Here is a 24818-nt window from a genome sequence, read left to right as displayed (position 1 = left end):
TCTCTGACTGAGCATAAACTAGGTTTAGGCTATGTCTTGCCCTTATCATACCCTGATGGGATCTTAACCCTATCAGTTAGCTTTTATTTGGGCTTAGACCTTTAGCTATACCTTAACAAGATACTGGTCAAGGCTTAACCAGGCTGTGACTAGAAGCTTAGGGCCTGGATCTACCTCAAGTAGTTTCTGACTAAAACTTAAGGAGATTTTGGCCTTAACTGGTCTCTGACTAAACATACACTAAGCTTAGGACCTGGCGGAACCTTAAGAAAACTCCGATAGGGGGGCGCCTGGGTGGCTCAGTGGGTTAAAGCCTCTGCCTTCAGCTCAGGTCATGATCCCAGGGTCCTGGGATCGAGCCCCACATTGGGCTCTCTGCTTGGCAGGGAGCCTGCTTCCTCCTCTCTCTCTCTGCCTGCCTCTCTCCCTACTTGTGATCTCTATCTGTCAAATAAATAGAATCTTTAAAATAAATAAAATTTTAAAAAAATTAAAAAAAAAAAAAAGAAAGAAAACTCCGATAGGTGCTACACCTGCTTTGGCTGAGTCTAACTGTTTCATTAACTACATTTAGGGCCCTGGCTACGTCTTAATCAGACTCTGACTAGACCTTAACTATGTTTAGGCCCTGGAAAGGCCTTAACTGGGTTATCTAGACTTTAACCGGGCAACTAAGCCATAAGTAGGCTTAGGCTCTGGTTACATCTTAACTGGGCTGACTAGCCCTCAACAGGGATGACTAGATCTTAACTAGGCCTTGAACCTGGCTGTGCTCTGGCCAGGCCTAATTATGCCAGGGCCATGGCTTCATTGGGTTTCAGCCCCAGCTAGGCCTTATCTAGACTGTGCTCCTGGATAGACCCTGGGTTTGCCTTAATTAACCACTGCTTAGGCCTTGGCTAAATTGCAGTTAATAGGACTGTATACACCTAAGGCTTCTTTACTAAGAGTAACCTCAATCAAAAACTCTTTTAGCCCTCACCTCCCCTCATTTACATGTGCCATTACCTCAGTTACCCCGCAGTTTCAGGCAGCACTCTCGGTCATAAAAAGGAATGGACATAATCCCACCTTATCCAACTTCAACAGAAAATAAGCTATTTCTAGCCTCACTGCAGCCAGATGTATTTAGTGTCACACGGAAACAACCACTGAATGGATAACCCCCAAGAAACCAGGGCAAACTCTTTCAGATGACACTCCACCTGGAAGCAAATCTTTTCATTCAGTCAAGATGGTCATATGACTGCTTCCAGGACACCTGCATTTTTAACAAGTTTATAACAGATCTAGAGGAATGGCTTCCCAAGGGCAGGAGATATAGCTACAGCTTTTGCCCATAATGTACAATTGGGAATTAAAAAGAAAGATAGCAGGTTGCCTGGGTGGCTCAGTCAGTTAAGTGTCTGGCTCTTGATTTTGGCTGAGGTCATGGTTGCAGGGTTGTGAAACAGAGCCCCACACAGGTTGTCCCTCCCCCACTCCTGCCCCCCTCCCCCCCATCAGAAGGAGGAGGAGGAGGAGGTGAAAATGGAGGGGGAGGGGGGAGGAGGAGGAGGAAGAAGAAGAAGAAAGATAGCTAACATACCATAACTGCAGTAAAAGGAGTATAAGTTTCATAAGGCTGAACTCAGAGCATTTGTCTATTTTGGCTCCACTAATCATTTTCATCATCCTTATCAACTTAAATAAGCATGTACAGTCCTATTAACCCCTTCTAGTACAGGATGACTCAGGATCAACCCTGAACGAACTGACTGAAATTTGTGGGTACTCTTCAGGTCAAAGTGGGCAAATAGCCCTCCTCAAAGGATAGTACCTGAATAGGGCCTGTTCTTGTAGGATATAATCATTTCTTACATTAGGCTGTATGTAGTAGTAGGTCAAAGGAACTGATCTGGCCACCAGATCAGGAAATCTGTACATTCATTCATTCATTCATCCCATTAAAATGTATTGATCACCTGCTTTGTTCCAAATATGGTCCCAGGGCCTGGCAATATGATGGTAAGCACAAATAACCACAGCTCTGACCCTCGTGAGGTTTTCATTCTACAGACAAAACCAAGGGAAGGTCTGCACAGCCATTAGTTGAAGCCTAAATTAAAACAATCTACAGGGATGCCTGGATGGCTCAGTTGGTTAAGCATCTGCCTTTGGCTCAGGTCATGATCCCAGGGTCCTGAGATTGAGCACCATGTCCGACTCCCTGCTCATAGGAGAGTCTGCTTCTCCCTCCTCTCTGCCTGCTGCTCTACCTAACTGTGTGTGCTCTTTCTCACTCTCTCTCTCTGTCAGGTAAATATATAAAATCTTTAAAAATTTTTTTAAAATAAAACAATCTATAAAATCAAAGGGCGGGGTGCCTGGGTGGCTCAGTGGATTAAAGCCTCTGCCTTTCGCTCAGGTCATGATCCCAGGGTCCTGGGATCGAGCCCCGCATCGGACTCTCTGCTTGGCAGGGAGCCTGCTTCCTCCTCTCTCTCTCTCTCTGCCTGCCTCTCTGCCTACTTGTGATCTCTGTCTGTCAAATGTATAAATAAAATCTTAAAAAAAAAAAAATCAAAGGGCAAAGTCAAAAGCAATAGGCACAAGTCAAAATGAAAGAATAGGTGTAAGAATTCAGGGGCAAATGGCCAAGTGGTCAGAAAAACAGACAGCAGCAATGAATGAATATCATCCTCACTTTAAAAAGAAGGAAACAGAGAATCTCTAAAGATCACCTGGCTATAAGCGGCAGAGACAGGATTCCAACCCAGAACTGACCTACTCCAGAGCCGAAGGGCTTTCCAGGGTCACCACACTCCAGGACTGATGTCTGGCCTTAGAAATCTTAGGAAACAAAGGAAAGAGGCTTAAGGATCTTCAAATTCCTCTATTAAAGCTGCTCATCACCAGCCTAGTCCTTCTTCAGTTCTGCCTGCTTCTGGATGATGGGGCAGGGATATGCTTTTTATGGGAGGGGGGGAGTGAAAATCTGGTGATAAGCCTCAAGGGGTGTGGCATGGACAATGGCCGAAAATAAAAGGATGGTTACAATTGTATAAAACCTGTGGGCTATGACCACTTTTGTGGGAACAGAGGCAAACAAATGAAAAAGGATACTTCATGAAGATTTGTAAGTTACTGAGAAAGGGTAGGAATAAGCAAAAGGCCTGTGACTATTGAATGTAACAAAAATCTCTGAGGGATTTACAGTAATTTCTAGGGTTGCTAGAAATGATAATGCTAAATAGCCCACATTCTGCCAGCGAAACAGATCATTCTTGCATGTAAATATGCTATCTATATCAAACAAAAATAAAATTAAGTCTCTTGGAAACAAGACACTAGTCCCATCCCTCTGATTTATTCACCTTGACCTGATGATGAAAGGGAGTTTACTGCACAGGGGAATTCCAACTGACAATAGAAAGACAACCTGCTTCAAGGTCAAGGACTTCCCAAGGTTATTCTAGACTTAGAACCATCACTCAGTTAAATCCTGGAAGATGTCAATTGGTTCTGCATTTCTCCTCCTTCTTGTTCCTCAAAGCGACTCAGAAGCAACTTAATAATGTTATAGAAAACCTCTCCTTTTGTGGCAGCTAGATTCTCTAGCCCAGCTCCCTGGTCAAGGTGTGTAGTATATTCTTTCAATATTTTCTCTTCTCTATTTTATATATTCAATATATTCTTCAATCCTCCTGGGAGATCCTGAAGGGATATAATGTACTCGCCACTCAAAGCCTGTTGGCAGGCTAACTATAACTAATGACCTCCAATATCTTTGGGAAAGAAAATGGCTCCATCATCTGATTTGTCAGTATCACAGAATTCAGAAATTCAGTAACACACAATTAACTGCAGACTTCTTTTTCTAGTCCTTTCATTGTTTCTTGGAATGAGAGGTGTCTTCTAAACTAGAAATAATGCGATAAGGAAAAAAAGCACACACAATAAAAGGAAGAAAATGTGTTTTCTAGCTTCTTCCACTCCTACCCCTATCATCACCACCAGCATCACGTCATCCTGGGCAATTCATTTATAATTTCTGGTCCACAGTTCTTCCTTCCATAAAATGGAATAGCTTACCCATCTGGAAATAAAGGGCAAGGAGTGGACCAGATAAATGAATCCCATTAGCATAGTGGATAAAAATATAGACTTTGGAGTTATACAGAATGGGCTGGAATCACAGCTCTACAACTTTGTAGCCATATGCCTTTGGCATGAAAAGAGGCCAGATACTAATAATACCTATTCCACAGAGCTGTCATGGGGCTAAAATCCAAGAATATACAGAAAATTCTTAGTTCAATAAATTAACATGCTCCATTAAGAACCAGGAAGAAAGAGCTAGGCATTGTGCAACCTTACTCCTTTTATCCACATCACTTTTTGGTATCTTAAGGGTATTTATCATGCACTCAATAAAGATGTCCTGACTGGTTTATTGGACTTTGCCACAGAGCAGCAGTAGGAGGATTCACAGGGCATTACCCAGGAACCTCAGAAGTCTGGAAAATTGTGGTAGAACAAGGCAAGATATCAGAGTGGTTTTTTTATCCTCACCCACCGCCCAGCTCAACCCAATGAAATGTCTTTTAGGAACCACAAGCCCCACTGGGATGATACATGAAAATGTCAAGAAGAGGGGTGCCTGGGTGGCTCAATCGGTTAAGCATCTGACTCTTGATTTCAGATCAGGTCATGATCTCAGGGTCATGAGATTGAGCCCAGCATCAGGTTTCATGCTGAATGTGGATTCTGCTTTGGATTCTCTCTCTCCTTCTCCCTCTGCCTCTCTCTTAAATAAATAAATATAGTAGTTTTTAAAAATGTTAGGAAGATACTTCAGGTTTAATCTAAAGAATGAGAGCCCAGGACTCCTGGGTTCTCTGCTCTGCTCAGGCACTGAAACATTCTGTATGTCTATTTTATACATTTTCTCTTTCTCCAATTTCCCCACCCTCTGGCCAATCTCTGAGGAGGGTACCAACAGAGTTATAATATAATATTTGAAAGATACTTTGAAAAGAAAAGCTTTATTAACTACTAGTTACACTTTGTGAAAAATTAATAAATGCTTCCCTTACAGTTGTAGAAACATTACAAACCACTGCCGTAATTAGAGGTCTCTGTGGCTCTGCTTTGATATTCGGGATCATAAGGGAAGCGTGCTGGCATCATTTCAGCACTTTGTGTTTAAGTGCAAGTACTGAGGCATTAACTCACTCCAGGGAGAGGGAGAAAAAGAAATGAGTTTAAGGGTCTCAGAACTGAAAGCAAGTAACCAGAGAAGGTTATACATCCCTTTCTGGAGGCTGTGAACTGGACACCCATGTTTCTCAATGGGAAATGGCTTTGGATTGCCCCTGCTGATGGACAAGGGGGTAACTAATCTAGGCTCCAGTCACCTAGGCAGTGGGTGTCAACTGAGTTGATTCCTGTGTCTGCACGTGTGCGTGTGTGTGTGTGTGTGTACGCGCGCATACACACACACGGGGAAACATTTGGTAATGTCTGGGAATATTTTCGGTTGTTACAACTATAGGAGGGTGATAGGGAAGTGCCACTGGCAACTAGTGGGTAGAGGCCAGGAATACGACCAAACACCAAACAGTGCCCAGGACAGTCTCCCAGAACAAAGACTTATCCAGCCCCAAATGTGAATACTGTGGAAGTTGAGAAAATGTGAACTGGAGAATCTTTCCATCCTTCCCATCCTAACAACAAGCAAATATTCTTGAAGGCCTTTCTTGCTGGTACGATGGTAGATCTACGCTGTGGTCTCTGCCCCTCAGGAAGCTTAGAGTTTAATAGGAAGACCAAACAAGCACACTAGAAGTTACCAGAAAATAAAGAAGTATATCACACATAACTAATATGCTTTTCCTAAAGAGCCCCTGGTGCTGTGGGATCTTTGAAAAGGGGTAGAACAGCAGGCATGGCAACTGTTCAGGGAACCTTAAGAAGAGCTGGGTCTTGAGCTGATATTTAAAGGAGAAAACTACTCTTTCTTTTTCCCTCATTGTTGAAAGAAAGATGAATCTCTGCTCCCCATACTTCCTTTCTTTTCTTTTTCTATTTCACCAGCATCTTATAATCTGATTTCAGGATGCCACAGACTCTAGGATGCCACAGAAAGTGTTCTCTTGTAGGTGGTCAGTGACATAGTAATTACTTGAGCCAACTGCCTATCCTCAATATTAATCTTCCTAACCCACATGCTTCTGAAATTCTCTTCCTCCTTGACTTTTTTGACACTGTCATCTGTTCTAGTTTTCTTTTCTCCTCTTGTGGCTCAGTCTTGGATTTCTTTCCACAGTCCACCTGTATAGGTAGGTGTGCCTCAAAATGTGGCCTGCTGTCTCATTCTCAGTCACCTCTTACTCTTCGTTAATTATCTGATTCATTCATTCACATTCACAAGGATCTAAAGTTCCACGGGGGATAAGATGTAGGTATAATCTCATGCTGTGTGTTCTCCCTTGTTATCCTACCCACTCCTGTGGGCTCACCCATCATCTGTTACAAGCAACTTCCCAAACTGTACCTCCGACTCTGGTGTCCTTTCTACCACCACTCCCACAAGCCCAACCACCTCCTGGACACTGTCTGCAAACACCTCAAATCCAACGTGTCCTAAATTTAGTGCGATGAACTTGTCTTGGTCTGTCCAGGACTTACTCGGTTTTAGTTCTGAGAGTCCCATGTTCTGGACATTCCCTTGATAGCAGACAAAGCTAGATTCCAAGTCACCATACCTAACATGAACTCATCAGTATCTGTCCCAAACCCAGTCCACAGCCTGTTCCACTGTATCATGTAATAGCAGAGGTATCCTCAGGTCCCCTTTACCTTCCACCCTTTCATGCAATCCATTCCCAAATACTGTCAATTCCACCTCCAAAATATCTCCATTACCGTAGTCTCATTTCTACTCTCATTGCTCTAACTCGGGCTTTATTACCTCTTACTTGGAAAGTTACAGTGGACTCCTAATCAGCCCCTCATCTCCAGCCACGCTGTCATGCCATCCCCTTTCACTTTGCCAATTCACCCTCCACATAGCCATGATTGATCATTCTGTAACACACATCTGAGCACACATAGGTAATCATCTCAGCAATCTGGAAGTCTTGTGGAACTGAATCGTAAGACCAATATTCAACCAAAGCTCCCAGGTATTCGAGCATGATGACTACACAGTGTGATACCAGTAATAATGAGATATAAGTGAAAGGGAAAAGCAAAACCAAACCAACCACCATATTCTTGAAAAACTGGGAATTCGGAGTCTGTTGTTTACAGTTTTGCATCTCATTTCTTCAGAAGAGTATATGACAACCACAGTTAAGGCAAGTAAGCATTCCTAGGGAAGTCCCAGGTAGTATAGACCAGTTATGGCCTTGACCCTCATCTGACACAGAATCATCTGGAAATTACAGTATGCAGAAGCTAAGATAGTTTGAGAGAGAATCCACTTGTTCCCATAGGCTGTTGGGTCTTTTTTTTTTAAAGATTTTATTATTTATTTGACAGAGGGAGAGAGAGCACAGAAAGCAGAGCAGCAGACCGAGGGAGAAGGAGAAACAGGCTCTCCGCTGATCAGGGAGCCCAATGTGGGGCTCGATTCCACGACCCTGGGATCATGACCTAAGCTAAAGGCAGCCACTTAACTGACTGAGCCACCCAGGTGCCCCAGGATGTTGGGTCTTAACTGCTCCAAATTATAGTTGCAAAAGCCATCAGCTTTCCACCCTGGACTGGCAAGAGAAAAGGGAACTGGCTTGAAAGATGTTTATATCAGTGATAGGAAATATGTGTCCTATTTGAATAACGGACATGGGACTCCAAATATAGATTATGAGAAGTGAAAACTGACATCCAAAGGAGAAGGGCAGGTGCTTTCCCCAGAGGGGGAAGAGAGCTCATCCCGTCCTCCTTCGGCAAAACATATCTATGTTCCATGTCCTCTCTGCCACTTGCAAGTGGTGAATTGTTTATGAAGGAACTCACTTTGGGAGTGAAGGGCTGACCTTCACAGAGACATCAGAAAAAGATGGTTCTCAAAAATAGAAGGGCCATCAACCGACAGCTTACCTGTCAAATGTAGGAATTTTTATCATTTGAAGGTAACTTCTTTCATCTGGATAATTGAGAGATGGTAGCCACCCAGCAGAAGGTCTCCTGGTATGGTTACTGACCTTTATTCCCCCAAGTTCATGTTCTAGTTCTGTTGCTTAAGAGGATACTGAAACATTGAAACATTTCACTTATCTTCCAATGACCTTTGCTTCTGAAACTCATTTCCCTTTCTCTATCAGAGACCTCTCCGGTCAGAAACAGACATACACACACACCCCGCAAACACATCCTTTCATTGTTTAATAGTAGCAGCCCACTCCTTCTCCTTGAACCTGGGATATAGAGTCCATGGTATCTGCCCTACAGGAGTTAGGAGTCTAATCAGGGAGACCAACCAAGCATAACTGAGAACAGAATGTATCCCAGAGTCCGTTTTTATAATACTTGCTACAGGAACTTGGAGATTGGGGAGGTTAGCACACACAGTGGAATCTTGAAGAAAATTGCAAAATTTTCAGAGAATGGAATCAGAGTCCTCTCAAGTGTAACACAGAGAGAAGGATTTTGAGGATGTGAGAAAAATCCCCCACAGAATTGGAGGTGTAATCCCTCTCTCTCTTGTTCTCTCTTTCTCTCTCTCTCTCTCTTACACACACACATACACACACACACACACACACACACACACACACACACACACACACACACACACACATACTTTGGTCACATAATGTGGTTCATGCTTATTCAGGCTTAAAGCATTAAACCGCTTATTCCAGAGTAAATCCTCTGCTGTCAACCAACCTCTAGGCCAAAACCACTGTGTTCACTGCCCTGCACTATTGCTCCCCACATCTCTACCTTCAGCCCCAAACTTCAGTGTTTTATTCAGCAACCAAAGGCCCAGAAAAGACAACAAGAATAGGAACGAAACAAATGCAGAGATTTGATACTGAAGTGACACTCACCCATTACTACTCCAAATAATTTAACTCCCATTTTCTTAAAGATTTTACTGATTTATTTGATAGAGAGAGAGCACCAACATGAGCAGGGAAAGGGGCAGAGAGAGAGGGAGAAGCAAACTCCGCACTGAGTAGGGAGCCCTAGGGGGTCAATTCCAGGACCCCAAAATCATGACCTGAGCCGAAGTCAGATGCTTAACGACCAAGCCACCCAGGTGCCATTTTAAAGGAGTTTACCCTGTGCTAGGTATCCAGACACTGTGCTGAGAACCTTCCATGCATAGCACCTCACAACAATCCTGACAACAATCCTAGAAGATAGGTAATATTATTATTCCCATTTTACAGATAAGGAAACTGAGGCACACAGACTTAGAAGGACTTGTCCAAGGGCATACTGTTCATAAATGGCAAAGCCAAAGTTTGACCTCAGCTCTAACTCTAAAGTCTACATACTAGAGACTGTGTATTAACGGTGGGGAGAGCCAGGGCTCAGCAAGTTTGTCTGTTTTGGGGGGTGTTTTGTTGTACTTGTTATTGGGCTTTTTTTAAAAAAAATAGAGGGCCAACTAGTGAATATTTTAGGCATCATGGGTCCTAGGGTCTCTGTTGCACTCAGTCCTGCCACTGTAACACAGAAGCAGCCACAGCTAATGTGTAAACCAATTAGTATGGCCAGATCCCAGGTAAACTTTATGTACACGAACAGGTCACTAGCTGGATGTGGCACCCAGGCTGTAGTTCGATGAGCCCTGGGTCAGAGTATCTGGAGTGTACTTGGGATGGACCAGGCTCTCACCACTTACTGGGCAGGTTTTTTCATCTCTCTGCATCTCATTTCTTCCTCTGTAAAATGGTGATGATACCTCCTGTGTCAAGTCATTGTGAGAATTCAGGGTTAAAGGAATGGAGCCTAGTAAAATACTCAATAAGTTAATAATAAAAGTCCACACTAAGGCCAGTGCCTAGAAGGAAGAAAAAAGGTCAGGGGTTAGGATAGGTACTGCTGTCTTTAAAATCGAGCCACCAAGGCTCCAATGGCCTTGATATTCAGCAGCAATAAATAACTCGCTCAGGATTCCAGCTACTTCTCCTGCCCTTCAGCTCCATAAACCTTGTTATTTTAGGAGTGTACGTTCCTGTTAGAGTCATTATTGAGAAAGTCTCCCAGTCTCATTTCAGCACTTGTCAGGCCCCGGAAACCCTGTCATGGGAGGGCAGGAATATGATTTTGTCTTTATTTGTTAGGTGTTTCCTGCAGGGATGAGATTCTGGCTGCTGGAGTCATGCCTGTGTCCCGAGAACCCAGCACAGGGTCTGGCACAGAGTAAGGGGCTTAGGAAATGTTGCTGGTTTAATTGAACTGGCTTTAGCGTAACCCTGCCAGGAAGCAGAAGGAAAGTGACTTCGTAGAAGCCCTCCAAGCACTAAGGATCCCTGTTTTCTCCATGAGAGGGAGAGAGAACATATGTGTATAGGTGGGGGGGAGGGTAGAGGAGTGTGAGGGATGGTTGAGAGGACAGAGAAGTGCAGAATATCCTGTCCTTGGATGACATTATGCCACCCTGCAATGGTCTCTCTGAGCCATTCTCCTGAATTTCAATCACCCAGCAAGCCACCCAGAGTAAGTTTTTTGCTTGGACCCAAAACCATACTTATGGAATCTTCCATCTTGGTTTTAAAGAACCCCCTGAGATGCTTCAGCTTGTTACTTGTCAGTCTGCCCCCCAAAAGTCATGCTTCCTGCAATCCTGCCTTGCCAATCTTTCTCAATGAGAAATTCCCTCCTTTATCTACGGAGTCGTCTTCCTTCCTCTGAAGTGTGTCTTGTGTAATAATCCAGTTTTTCATTCTGGAATTTGTTATAGTTATTTATAGGATCTGACTATACAACAAGGACCGTACTGACTACAACTGGATGTACTGTCTAGGTGAGGTCTGTGTTGAGTCTCATACAGAGTCACTTTGAGACTATCGAAGAATAAATGATTCTCCATCTCATAATAATGAGAGCCATAATGATGAAAAAAACAACATTTGGGACACCTGGGTGGCTCAGTAAGTTAAGCATCTGCCTCTCAGCTCAGGTTATGATACGAGGGTCCTGGGATTGAGTCCTACATCGGGCTCCCTGCTCAGTGGGGAGCCTGCTTCTCCCTCTACCTCTGCCACTCTCCCTGCTTGTGCACTCACACTCTTTCTCAAATAAACAAAATATTTTAAAAAATACTTAGCATTTATTAAAATGTTTTGGTCTATTTCCCACAATAATCCACAATGAAAATGACAATAATAATATTTCTTTCCTTGTTGCCAGGCACTGAGTTAACCCTCTTAAGTCTTTAGAATGACCCTATGAAAAAAAAAATAAAAAATAAAAAAATTTTAAAAATTAAAAAAAAAAGAATGACCCTATGACATGGGTTACTAGTATAATCCTCATTTTTCAGATGGGGAAACTGAGGGTCAGAGAGATTAAGCAACTTGCACAAGGTCACCCAGCCAGGAAGTTATGGAACTGGAATGTGAACCTCAGATCTCTCTGCCTGACTAGAGACCATGCTATCACTCTACCTTATTAGAAATGTCTTCGTGTATAAAGCCTACATAACACTGATAAGCTAATGAAGATGTATGAGGAACACCATCTTTCTTTTGTTTGGTGTTAAGAATGTTTCAAAGCATTTTCCCACCCCCATGATCCATCTGATTGTCAGGGGAGCCCTATGAGGAAGGCCAGGTGGATGGTGACCACCAATTGCACAGATAAAGACCCAAACACAAAGACACATTCCAAGTCCCACCACAAATCACAGGCCAAAAGAGACTCAGAGTTCAAGATATATGTTTCCAAAAAGTGTTCTTTCAAGGGTTACGTTTCCTCCATTCCCTTTATTCTGATTTCATGCTGAAGATTTCAAAGTGGGCTGCTCACAGCAGGTCATGAAACCTCCAGCCAAGCCTTCTTATAAACATGAAAATTTTGGGGGTACACCTGACTTAGTCTCCTTTTTTGCCCCAATGTTTCAGGATCTGCCATACCTGCACAAGTCTTGTGACCTGAGAAAAAAGAAGGGATACTTAAGAACTGGATACACTGCAGGCATGAACACATCTCACCACAGATCTTTCCATTGTTTTCTTTTATTAATTGAAGAGTTACAAATCCACAATTCCAAAATCTACCAAGTCCTGAAAACAAAAAAAGTTTTTAAATAAATTTCCTATCAAAACTCCTACGATGGCAAAACATGAGATGAACTGATGTGGGGCAATTTATTGTCTTTGTTTATCCCACTGAGTCTAAGCATTCATAGGTTTCACTGCTGTGATATTAATGTGTTTGACTATAGTAGCATTTCTAGATAAAATACCGGACATCTGTTTACATGTGAATTTCAGATCAATAGTGAATCATGTATCAGTATAAGTATGTCCCAAATATTATAAAGGGATACACTTATACTAAAATACGATTCACTGTTGATCTGAAATTCAAATGTAACTAAACTTCTTGCATTTTTATTTGCTAAATTTGGCAACCCTAATTATGAATGCTGCCTTAAATCCCACTGGGGGTGTTACCTAATATATGGTACTGATGGCCTATTATTGTTCTGAAATCTGACAAATTTAGAATTCCATAACACATCTGGCCACAACGGTTTTGGAGTAAGTACTGTGGATCTGTGAACCTGTAGCATACTCCCCAGCACTAGGCTTGGAAATGCCCAGGACAACCAGCTCTCAAAAGACTAAATGCCATCAGAATTGGTTGCCTCTTTGGCTTTCATTATATTTTGCCCCGTTCTAGTCCATGGGCCATTAGCTGACCTGATCACACCTGACTTCTTATTTGGCTTCAGTGAGTTTCCAGGCTCTCCTCTTCAATTGCCCTGCCTGACATGCTGGTTCACTTACTCCCTCCCAGATGAGTTTTCCGGGGCGCCTGGGTGGCTCAGTTGGTTAAAGCCTCTGCCTTTCGCTCGGGTCATGATCCCAGGGTCCTGGGATCGAGCCCCGCATCGGGCTCTCTGCTTGGCAGGGAGCCTGCTTCCTCCTCTCTCTCTCTCTGCCTGCCTCGCTCCCTACTTGTGATCTCTATCTGCCAAATATATAAATAAAATCTTAAAAAAAAAAAAAAAAAAAAAGACCCAGATGAGTTTTCCAAGACAGCCTCCTCTTTCCTTCTAGAATTCCCCTCTTGAAAGTAGGAAGTGCATTCCCACTGCTCTCTGCTGCCATCCCATGGCTAGAATAAGCCACCGCACTGGACTTAATTTCGCAGCACTAAATGCTTTCAAAGCCTATCACCTCCAACAAGAGAGGATTATAACATCTACTGGGAAACCCCATTAAGCAAATTCCCACTGCTTATATACAAGCAAATGGGAAACTATATTTTTAAAATATATTTCCAGCATCTAGCTTTACCTTTCTTCAGTTAGTTCAAGTTAGTAAGCCTTGGCTCAAATTTGAAGTTAGAGGTATGACTGCCAGTTGACTTATTTTATGACTCTGAACTTCTGTTGCCATTAATACAGGTAGACTAGTTCAGGTACCAAGTGTACCAGGTAATTGCAGCAACAGCTGGATGAGTACGAAATGTCTCAGTAATAATCCCTAGGTAAGCAATGCATCCCCTTCTTTCAAAAAACTTCACTGCGGATTATGTTCTGAGTAAGTAAATATCTAAGTGTTTTAGACAGAGACAACATGTAAAATGTAGGGGACATAATTTGAATTATGACCTGGGCCTAAGCTACTTGCCCAAACCTGTTCTTTGTCTCAAATTTCTCCCGCTGTGATAAAAAGCTGAACCACTTTATAACAGTACGGCTCAGCAAGCTCACTGTAATGGCAGGGAAGGAAGGGGTTTTGCACATTTTCCCCTCTTTGGAAAATTTTGTCTTGCCCTTGATTTCCTTTTTGAGCATTTCCTCGGTAAAGCCCAGCTTGACTGGTAATTACAAAACAAGCCAATAAAACTTGTTCTATCTCAGATCATTTTCGTTGGCTGACTTTTAAAATACACCATTACACACAACTGGACTCTTTTGAAGAACTGAAATCTGAGGCAATGAAAGTTGGGTCTATTCTATTGTGTAGCTATTCACTGAGGGAGCAGAGGAAGGTTCCAGAAAGATCAGTAGACTTTTTCCAACCTCCCAGATAAACTCTTAACTCAGCATGCCATAGCTGGGAACTCAAGTTTTCTTCCCCATCCTTGCCTTCTCCCCTAGGGGACGTGGGGGGGTCATTCTTACCTTTCAGATTTTCTTTTCCTCCAAGTGTACTAAAGGAAGAAGTGTTTACAGTATAAAGCCCCCAGCTTGAAGTCAGATGCTCTTTTAGAAAACACACAAAGATAACTCAGTGCCAACTACTTCAGGGAACAACAGGCTTGAGCTGCTTAACAAAGCTCTGAATGTTAAACATAGGTCAAGGTGATCTTTCTTCTAGTCTCGTCTACTGCACTTTATACACACCCAACAGTCTAAAATCATGTGCAAATCACCAGTGAGGTGACTCAATGTGGGACTGACTTGTTGTATACTGACCTTTCTCTTGCTAACAGATTTCATGGTACAGAACAGAATGGATTGTGGGAGTTAGGAAAGATTTTTCTCCTCTGACCACATTGCCCATCCCTAGAGGAGCCACTGAAAACTTACTGCTACTGGCTTTTTTTTCTACCTCACACTCCTGGTTTCCTTTTCAAGAGCTCACCCTTCACCCCCAGATCCTCTGCTCCAACTGAGGGATTTCTCCCCATTTTCTATTGTATCATCAGAGACAGGTTCTTGGTCACTAACCAGGGAAGGGTATCCCGGGCTCACTACTCTCAAATGAGCACTCACTATAGGCCTTGACACACAGTGAGCATTCAAATGTTCATTGTTGCAGTTATCATTAGTATTCAACCTCTCTGGGCATCAGTTTTTCTCATCTGTAAAATAGGTATATATCCTGGGTTGGTTCACACATATAAAGTGCTTTTAAAAGTATCCAAAACACGGGAAGTCGTATGGATATTTAATCTGTGACTATTATGACTAGTACTAAAGAAATACCTTGTGGGTACAGAGAATATGAGGTGAAAGAGAAGTATTGGGGGGGGCTTTGGGGGAGAAAGTTCCATTTGGGTTATGAATTTGAAATGCCCACTAGATAGTGAATATTCAAGACTGAAGTTTAGCCGGAAAGCAGAGAAGAGAACTTTCTCACTTTAACAAGTACAGTAAATGTCTGCAAAGCCCTTTGGGCTATGAAATGTCATACAACATACAAAATTGTCCATCCTCCTCAGAAGCTTACTGGGGTAAGAAAGCCAAGTCACAAACTCTACATAAAAGTAAGTATAACATAGGTCAGGCTCTAAGGGGTACCTTAAGGAAGAAGCAAAGTGGTCCGGGCTTGAGGAGGAGGGATCGCCTCTGGCTGGGGCAATCAGGGAAGGCTCCGAGAAGGAAGTGAGATTCTCTGATTTAAGGATTCTCTGTAGCCTTTCCTTCTGATTCCAGTGCCTGCTGATTCATCCCTTCTCTGAATGCCCTGAGTTCCTAAGTTGCTGTGCCTCATAACTATTTAGTCAATTTTCCCTAATGCTAAGTGGATCCAGTTTGAATGACTGTATTATATTCTGATCTTTCTTCTTATGAAGTGGTGCTAACAGAAGAATCAAAGGGGCGTGGGTTTGTTGTTGTTGTTTTTTTTAATCACATTTTTACTTAGCAAAATCTCCTGATTTGGAAGGGAATAGCCTTTACCAGTCTGTGGCCACTACCCAACGGAGAGCCTGACATTCTTGCCTGCCTGCACAGGTATCTGAACACAAACATGGCTGTCCTATTACTTGTTTCATGTGAGTTTGACTGGTCTGTCAGTGAGATCCTACAGGCCAGAATCACGATGGGTCTCTCTTGTTGTGACCCACTCTCCATGCATCCCACAGAACTGGACACAGAGTAGGTGTACAGAAATACTTGTTGAAATGCCAGAATTGAAGCACATTGATCTTGCTTTCCCTTAGCCATGAGCAAGTCAAATTCTGTTCTGTTTTGGGTTTGGCATGTGAATCAAGCCCTAAAGCCACATGATTATTTAGACAGCTGTAAGAACAAGAGTTCACATATGATGGACTGTTGGGGAGTTAGGGAGGTAATTCTCCTTGCTGAATGAATGAAGTCAGAGCTCTTCCTAGGTGAAATAGAAACAGTTTTGCTAGTGGTTTAGGGGACAGTCTGCCTCTTTCCAGTAGAACCTGACATCATTCCTATGAAGAATTACTCTTTCAGAGGTGCCTGGGTGGCTCAGTCATTAGTCGGCTGCCTTCGGCTCAGGTCATTATCCCAGTGTCCTGGGACTGAGTCCAGAATCCCTACTCAGCAGGAAGCCTGCTTCTCCCTCTCCCACTCTTCCTGCTTGTGTTCCCTCTCTCGTTGTGTCTCTCTGTCAAATAAATAAATAAAATCTTTAAAAAAAATAGAATTACTCTATCGAGGGGCGAAGAGCTATTGAGCTCCTCCACTTACAATGCAGCTTTAGAGGAAAGGAAAAAACCATGGCTTTTTCAAAAGTCCTATACAGTAAGGAAAAAATTCATTTTCAGCTATTGCCCAAGAGCACTGGAGAAATGAAGAATCATAGATTTTTAAAAACAAAAAGAACTGCATGGAGGGCCCTAGTAGGTTTGTGAAGAAAAGATCTGGACAGTTGTCAAGGGAGGTCCTATACAGCTAAATCAAGAAACTAAGATCTTCAGCATTTCCTCCCCCTGTCCCTTCTCCTGTGTCCTTTAGCTCTACATCTTCCCTTCTGCCTTTCCTAGCTGCCACTCAGGAGTCCAGGCCTGGCCTTCTGACCATCGCTCTTCAGCTTTGGTGGTGTGCAGACTCCTTATACAGCTAGGTAACTGGCTAATATGATACACTCACTTTAATCTCTTATTTAGTTAATAGCATTATATGTTACCACATCTTAAAAACATGGATATAATTTCTTTTTCAAAAAATTTTATTTAAGAAAGAGAGAGAGAGGATTAGCAGGAGGAGGAACACAGGGAGAAGGAACACAGACTGCCCCCTCAGCAGAGAGCTTGATGTAGGGCTTGGTCCCTGGACCCCAAATTATGACCCAAGCTGAAGGTAGATGCATAACTGGCTGAACTACCCAGGTGCCCTATAAAAACATGAATATAATTTCAATACCTTGATCCAAAGCAATAAATGACAGGAGCATTTCAATCACTGTGGCCAGGCCTGTAGGAACAATACTGGGAAATTCAGGTTTCTGCCAGCCTCAACTCATACCATCCATGACTGCCCAACTGCAGTGTTGAAAGGCTTGTTCGATAGCATCAGCCAAACCAGGGCTCCAGTCCTAGCCCCACCACGTACCACAAATGTGATCTTGGGCTCAGTTCCATCATCTGTGAAGGGAGTTTAATGCTAATACCTGCCTTTAAGATTGTTGTGAGGTGATGTATGTGAACATCTGATACAGGGACACCTGGGTGGCTCAGTCTGTTAGGTGTCTGGGATCGAACCCCGCATCAGGCTCCTTGCTCAGCAGGGAGCCTACTTCTCCCTCTCCTTCTGCCTACTGCTCCCCTGCTTGTTCCTGCCTACTGCTCCCCTGCTTGTTCGTTCTCTCTCTCTCTCTCTGTCTCTCTCTGACAAATAAGCAAATAAAATCTTTTTAAAAAATCTGTTACAATGTTTGGTACATTATAAGAGCTCAATGTATGGGAGTTAGTTTATGTTAAGAGGAGTGCCTCATTTCAACTTCCAGGAGGCTTGTCTTCACTACCACACATCACCCCCTGTATACACTAAGGAAAGAAAGCTTTGGAAAGAGCATTCCACCAAGGTTCATCCATCATATACCTAGTTACTCAATCACTCATTTAACAAATATTTATTCAGTGTTTACCTTGTGCCAGGAATTTAGCAAAATACTGGGAATATAATGGAAACTAAGACATGCTCCTAGTCCTCGACCAATACACAGCCCTCTGGCTTTTTATTTTTTAAGTCTCCTGAAGAGGAAATTGGGAAAGGGCTCTATCCTTTACATTAAGCCACAATCCAACAATCCCAATATCACTTCCCATGAAAAGTTAAAAAGTCACAAAGGGAAAACACTTCCAGGATGGTGGAGTAGAGACTTCTGAAAATCCACTCCTTCAAAAATGCAACAAGGCATAGGAAAAATATTCCAAATAAACATTTTCACAATTCTGAAAATTAACCAAAGATTTGCAACAACCAACCAGAGAAACATGTATTCAAGAAAAACAGCTGAATCTTGGTAAGAATAGCAAGTTTTGTGATATTTTAACTTGCCTATTCCTCTCCCCCTTTACCCAGCCCCATAGTAGTCTTGAAAACCAACAGCCTTGGAACCACAGCAACTATGAAAAGCAACAGCTTGGCAGCTTCTCCACGGGAAAGGAGAAGATTGGGTTTGGAGCTCCCCCAAAAGACCCATCCCCAGAAAATTGTCATTATATGACCTGTCTGGCAACTCCCTAGAAAAGCTCCATTTACAGAGCTTGTGTTTATGTGATCTTATTCAAGACCAACAGCCCTTTCCCTAAGGGCATTTGTTGAAAAATTCAGCAGCAACTGTTTCATATCACAGCTGCCTGAAACAATGGATAGCAGTTGAGGCAAACAATAGGCTTAACAAAAAAATAATCTGAATCCAGAAATATATAAAAAGGACTGTAGACGAGGACCTAGTGGAATTCATCCCAGTAGTGTACGAGTGATTCACATAACAAAATCAATGTATTACATTATATTCATAGAAGGAAGGGATAAAAACATACATAATCTTTCAATAGACATAGGAGAAGTATTTGACATAATTCAGCACCCTTTCATGATAAAAAAAAAACACTCAGAAAATAGATAAGAACGTTCTTAATGTGATGAAAGCCATCTAAGCCATAGCTAATATCATACTTAAGGAAGACCAACTGAAAACCTTTTCCCTAAAATCAGGAACAGGACAAGGATAGACTTACTGATAAATGGAATAGAAGAAAGAGTCCAAAGTGAACCCTTACATTCATGGTTAGTTGATTTTCAACAAGGATCTAAAAACAATTTAATGGGGAAATAACAGCTTTTTCAAAAAACAGTGCTGGGACAAGTGGATATCCACATGCAAAAGAATGAATTTGGACCCCTTTCCCACACAATATGCAAAAGATAATTCAAAATGGATCAAAGACCTAAATATAAGAGCGAAAGCTATAAAATCCAGAGAAGAAAACCTAGGTACAAATCTTTGTGACCCTGGATAAGGTGATGGTTTCTTAGATATGGCAGCAACAGCACAAGCAACAAAATTAAACAAAAATTGGACCCCATCAAAATTAAAAACTACAGCTCTAGTCTCTACAGTTTGGCTCTTAGTACAATGAAGCATACAATGCATACACACACTGCTGTTTTTCCTGCAATCTCTCCTTCTGAAGCATTCTTAAAATCGAGTAGAGACTGATTAAATAACCCATCAAATTTGAACTTCGGTATGCAAACAGGAATCAGGATTGTGCTTTCAAGGTTCACAGATGTTTTGGGCTTCGATACTACATGGTAGCTTAACAAAAATTTCCTTTATAATATTCTAATTGCAGTTTGTTCTGCCAGAATCCACACCACCCTACACTACACTTATCAGATGTAAAAACAGAAACTAAAAATCTGTCCAAACTTTAAAATCACCATCTTCAGCCAAATCAAAAATCAGAGCAGAGGCAATGAAGACAGAGGCTGGATGGTAATATCCTATGTTAAAAGAAGCTTCACCTCTGTACTTTTTGCCTAAAGAAAAGTGAGTTCTTTTTTTAAAAAAAAATTTATTTATTTATTTGACAGACAGAGATCACAAGTAGGCAGAGAGGCAGGCTCCCTTCTGAGCAGAAAGCCCGATGTGGGGCTCAATCCCAGGACCCTGGGATCATGACCTGAGCTGAAGGCAGAGGCTTTAACCCACTGAGCCACCCAGGTGCCAAGGAAGGTGATTTCTGGGGTCAGAGTTCTTGGGGATACATGACAGGAAATCCCAGGCAGTCATAAAGACCTATGCTGACATGGTCCAAATATTTGGACCTAGCAGCAGTAGGGAGCAACACCATAGTACAGGGATTGGCAAACTACAACTAAAGTGTTAATTGGCACGGGGCACCTGGGTGACTCAGTTAGTTGAGCATTTGACCCTTGATTTCAGCTCAGGCCATGATCTCAGTGTCATGAGATCAAGCCCTGCATTAGGCTCCACACTCAGCAGGGTATCTGCTTGAGATATTCTCTCTCTCTCTCTCTCTCTCTCTGCCCCTCCCCTGCCTCTCTCCCAAATAAACAAACAAATAAACAAATAAATCTAAAAAAATTAAAAAATAAAGTGTTACTGGCACACACACAGCCACACCTATTCATTTACACATTTACATATTGTTTATTGCTGAATTTCTACCAAAAGAGTTGAGTAGTTTCTATAAGAACTATATGGACTTCAAAGCCCCACTTATTTACTATCTAGCCTTTTGCAGAAAAAGTTTGTCAACCTCTGCTGCAGAACATCAGTACATCTGTCCCGATATTTCCATTCAGCATTGCACAGCGTGCATCTCTATAAACCTGTTCCAGCTCCAGTGTTCCCACTCTCAGCTGATGACATTAATAGCTACCAATTCTCCCCAAAGAGAAGTCCCTCTCCCCTTTATACTCAATCCCCATCTACTACTTCACTCCCCATCCATCACCACATCCTGCCACTTCCTTCCACCTCCTCACAGCAATTTGCATCTGAGCGTGGCTTTCCATTTTCACTGCCATTACCTTAGTCCAAGTCACAATCATTATATGCCAGATTCCTAACCAGTCTTCCTACCTCGAGTTTTGTCCACTTTCTGCCTCCCATTCACCTCTCACTTGATCCCTATGTTAAAAGAAGCTTCACCTTCTTTAGAAAGGATCTTTCTAAAGTCTTAAGTCTGATCCTATCATATGCATAATCATATCAGCAGCTAAGATTGAATGAGCCCTAACTATGTGCTAGGCATAATTCTGAGTGCTTTGTATGTAGTAAGTGGTCGTTTTCTTTTTTCAAGAGTTATTTATTTTTTAAAAAGATTTTATTAACTTATTTGAAAGAGAGAAAGCAACAGACAGCATGAGTGGAGGGTAAGGGAGAGAAGGAGAGGGAGAAGAAGACTCCCCACTAAGCAGGGAGCCTGATGCAGGGCTAGATCCCAGGACCCTGGGATCATGACCTGAGCTTAAGGTAGACGCTTAACCAACTAAGCCACCCAGGCACCCCATTTATTTATTTGAGAGAGAGAGAGAGAGCCTGCATGCATGGGGGGAGACAGGGAGAGAGAGGGTCTCAAGCAGACTCCCCACCAAACACAAGAGTCCAACACAGGGCTCAATCCCACAATCCTGAGATCAGGACCCAAGCCAAAAATCAAGAGTTGGACGCTCAACTGACTAAGCCAAGCAGGGGCCTGATAAGTGATCTTCTTTTTTTTTTTTTAACAATGCAACAACACACTCTGATAAGTAATCTTAAGTCTCATACCAATCCTAGATGGTAGATCCTGTTTTTATCTCCATTCTTCAGATGAAAACACTGAAGAACAAAGAGAACCGATGCAATCTAGCTCCAGATTTTACAGTGGAGGATCTTAACTACTCTACTACTCTAAACACACACAAATACACATACTCACACTCGCACACACATAAAAAACATTGCTTATGGCTCCCTATCTCTCTTAAAATGAGCCATACTATTTACAGTAGCCAAAGGTTATCATTTTCATCTTCTATAACCCTTGTCTACTTCTCCAGCCCCATCTCCTGCCATTCACAGCTTTGCAGTTCAAGCTGTAACCACCCCAGACTTCTCTAGTTCCTCCTACAGGTCATGCCTTTAGTCATGTCATCTCCACTACTTTCGCTCTTCACTCACTTTCCCTCTCCCTCTCCATAATTTCCTTTTCCTCCCTACACTTAACCAGCTTCTACATATCATGTAATGCTCCACTCAGGTATCACCTCCACCAGGGAGCCTTGGCTGAGCAGTCCAGATTTGCTCTCCTTTGTGCTCCCATTAAGTTTTGTTCATATCCACTTTAATTTTAAGCCCTTACTAAACTATTTTAAAACTGCCTTTTTATGTATCTGTCTACCTCACTAGACTGTGCACTCCCAGCACCCTTCCCATAGCTTCCAACATCTTGCTTTTACCCTTCTACTTTTCTGTACTTTTTTAAGGACTTTTTCATCCCAGCCTCTGTCATAGGTTATAATGCCAAGAAGAGCCATAAGAGACTACAGGATTGTGTCTTTCTGTGTGATACAGGACATGTTGGGGATCATAAGTGGCTTTGAACAAGATGAGATCACATAATAAAAAAAAAACTTAGAGGTTATTTTTGGTAGTTTCATTATAGTAAAGTGCTTTAGGGTAGTCTAGACTTCCAAATATATAATGGCTCAAACATACTAAAATCCTCTTAGGCATGTAACAATTCAAGGCAGATATCGGCAAGGTAGTTCTCCTCTATATGGTCACTGACAGACATGAGCTGACAGAAACTCATAGGTTATGCTGGTTACCATATCCTAGTCAATCAGAAGCAGAAGAAAACATGGAGGAACACACATAAGACATCTATAAGCCAGGCCTGGAAGTACCCCATCATTTCTCGGCAATCCCGTTATTAAGAACTTAATCATGTGGCCACATCTCACTACAAGGGAGACTGGAAGGTGTAGTCCAGCTGTGTGCTTAAGGAAGAGCAGAATGGTTTAGTGGGAAGCCAATGACCTTCACAGATATGCCAACAGTAAAGTTGGGCTAGTCTACCTTGGGTCTTCGGTAATTGATAGAAGAATTTGATTTCCTTTGTCCTAGTAAGCTACATAGTACAGCTCTGTTTAACCTTTCCCATGGGAAGCTGGGAAATATGGGCAGTATTTAAAATCATGGCTGACGGCTGAGCTCCCTGAGTTGCTTACCAGGAAGTGGCAGTATGATGATGACTTGCAATGCTGATGATCTATTAATCACTGACACTTTGGAGATTGCCATTAAGTAAAATCCCAGCTGGGTTAGTACCCAGTGTTGCAATTTGGGCCCCCGAATACTGTTCCCTCTTCCACATGTCTAGACTTGAGAGGGTGTTAATAGATGGCAAAGGAGCAAGCTGATTCACTGCTAGCCAACCAAAAGGTGCTCGAAACCAAAGTGGGAAAGAGATGAAATCAAGCAGGGAACTCATTTCCATTCTAAACCATAGCCACAGGCATGAGCTTATTCTCTGCCAGTTTGTGTTTTCCCAAACATAGTGCATGTTTGTTGATGACCTCATGTAAGCTCAGGGAATGAGTAAAAGTGAACCAATTTGAAATAAAATGTCCCCATGATTCTCTGCTAAGACACATGAAAATTCCCAGAAAAACTATGTAAAACAGCTGCCCAGGCTCTACTCCCAAGGGATGCTCATTTAGTCAATCTTTGGTGTGACCTGGGAATCTGAATCTTTTAATGTTCACCGGATGATTCTGATGGAAAGCCAAAGTATGGGAACCATTTCTCTAAGATGATGGGAGGAAGAATAGGGCACCATGCCAAAGCACAAACCCAACAGAGTGATTTTGCCTAAAATATGAATCAAATAACCCTATGGAAAATCCAGTCTCATAACATGACATGTAGAGCCGTCTCTGGGGTTAGATCCATTCATGGAAACCTGGAAAATAGGCTTCTTCTGGGGATTAGCCATGCAGTTACGTGTAAACTAGGAGAGGTATTATGAATGTAGACTTCCATCTGGACATCCAAGATACTAATTTGTTCTCTTTCTTTCCCAGTTTGTTGCTCAGCCTAATTGCCAACAGTTACTTGCCACCCTGTGGTATGATGGCTTCCCTGGATGGCGACGAAAACACTGGGTAGTCAAGCTGCTTACCTGCATGACCATTGGGTTCCTGTTTCCCATGCTGTCTATAGCTTACCTGATCTCACCCAGAAGCAACCTTGGGCTGTTCATCAAGAAACCCTTTATCAAGTTTATCTGCCACACAGCATCATATCTGACCTTCCTCTTCATGCTTCTCCTGGCTTCTCAGCACATTGTTAGGACAGACCTTCATGTACAGGGGCCTCCCCCAACTGTCGTGGAATGGATGATATTGCCTTGGGTTCTCGGTGAGTCAAAGAAATCAGGAACTATGGCTAGATTGCCTGCTGCTCCTGTTTAAAGACAATAAGTACTGGAACAGGCAGATGGACCAGCTCTGAATTAGGACATCTTTTCTTTGTGCCATAGGGAAGCCCTTTGTTGGGAGTCTCAGTTAACTTCTTCCCCAGATCCCAGTCTCTTAGTATTACCTGGCCCACAGTGAGATTGACAGTGAACCCAGGGCTTAATTCTGCTAACCTAATATCTTCAAGGACAGGAAATTATTTGTCAGTTGGTGTGGAAGAAAAACCAAGTATCAGTCAGAATGGGTTTCAGCTAACCTAGGCAGAGCAAGTGTTACTCAGTCTATTCAATGCCCTTCCTATAATTCAAGAGCACTTGAACCTGCTGCTTTCTTGAAGCTACTCCACAGAATCCCAGTGCTTATTCAGGGTCCACATCCTATATGGGTAATGATTCCACAATCAGGAGGGGAACCTGGGAAATTGACAGAATTCATGGTAAAAGTAACTTTACCAGTAGTCTCCAAGCATGGCTAGATTGCATTGGAC

At 42.5% G+C, this 24818-nt stretch overlaps 1 protein-coding gene across 1 annotated transcript in view; it reads left to right on the top strand.

Annotated features, from left to right (window-relative positions):
- Nucleotides 1-24818, top strand: part of TRPC5 (transient receptor potential cation channel subfamily C member 5) — a 142741-nt gene that overhangs the window by 66016 nt on the left and 51907 nt on the right. Inside the window, exon 4 of the mRNA XM_045994589.1 lies at nucleotides 23936-24272. Within this exon, the coding sequence (XP_045850545.1) occupies nucleotides 23936-24272 (337 nt within the window). The remainder of the gene's footprint in view (nucleotides 1-23935; nucleotides 24273-24818) is intronic.

The sequence above is a fragment of the Meles meles genome, chromosome X, assembly GCF_922984935.1.
Source record: "Meles meles chromosome X, mMelMel3.1 paternal haplotype, whole genome shotgun sequence".
NCBI classification, from domain to species: Eukaryota; Metazoa; Chordata; class Mammalia; order Carnivora; family Mustelidae; genus Meles; species Meles meles.
This window is presented reverse-complemented; position numbering and strand designations above follow the sequence as displayed.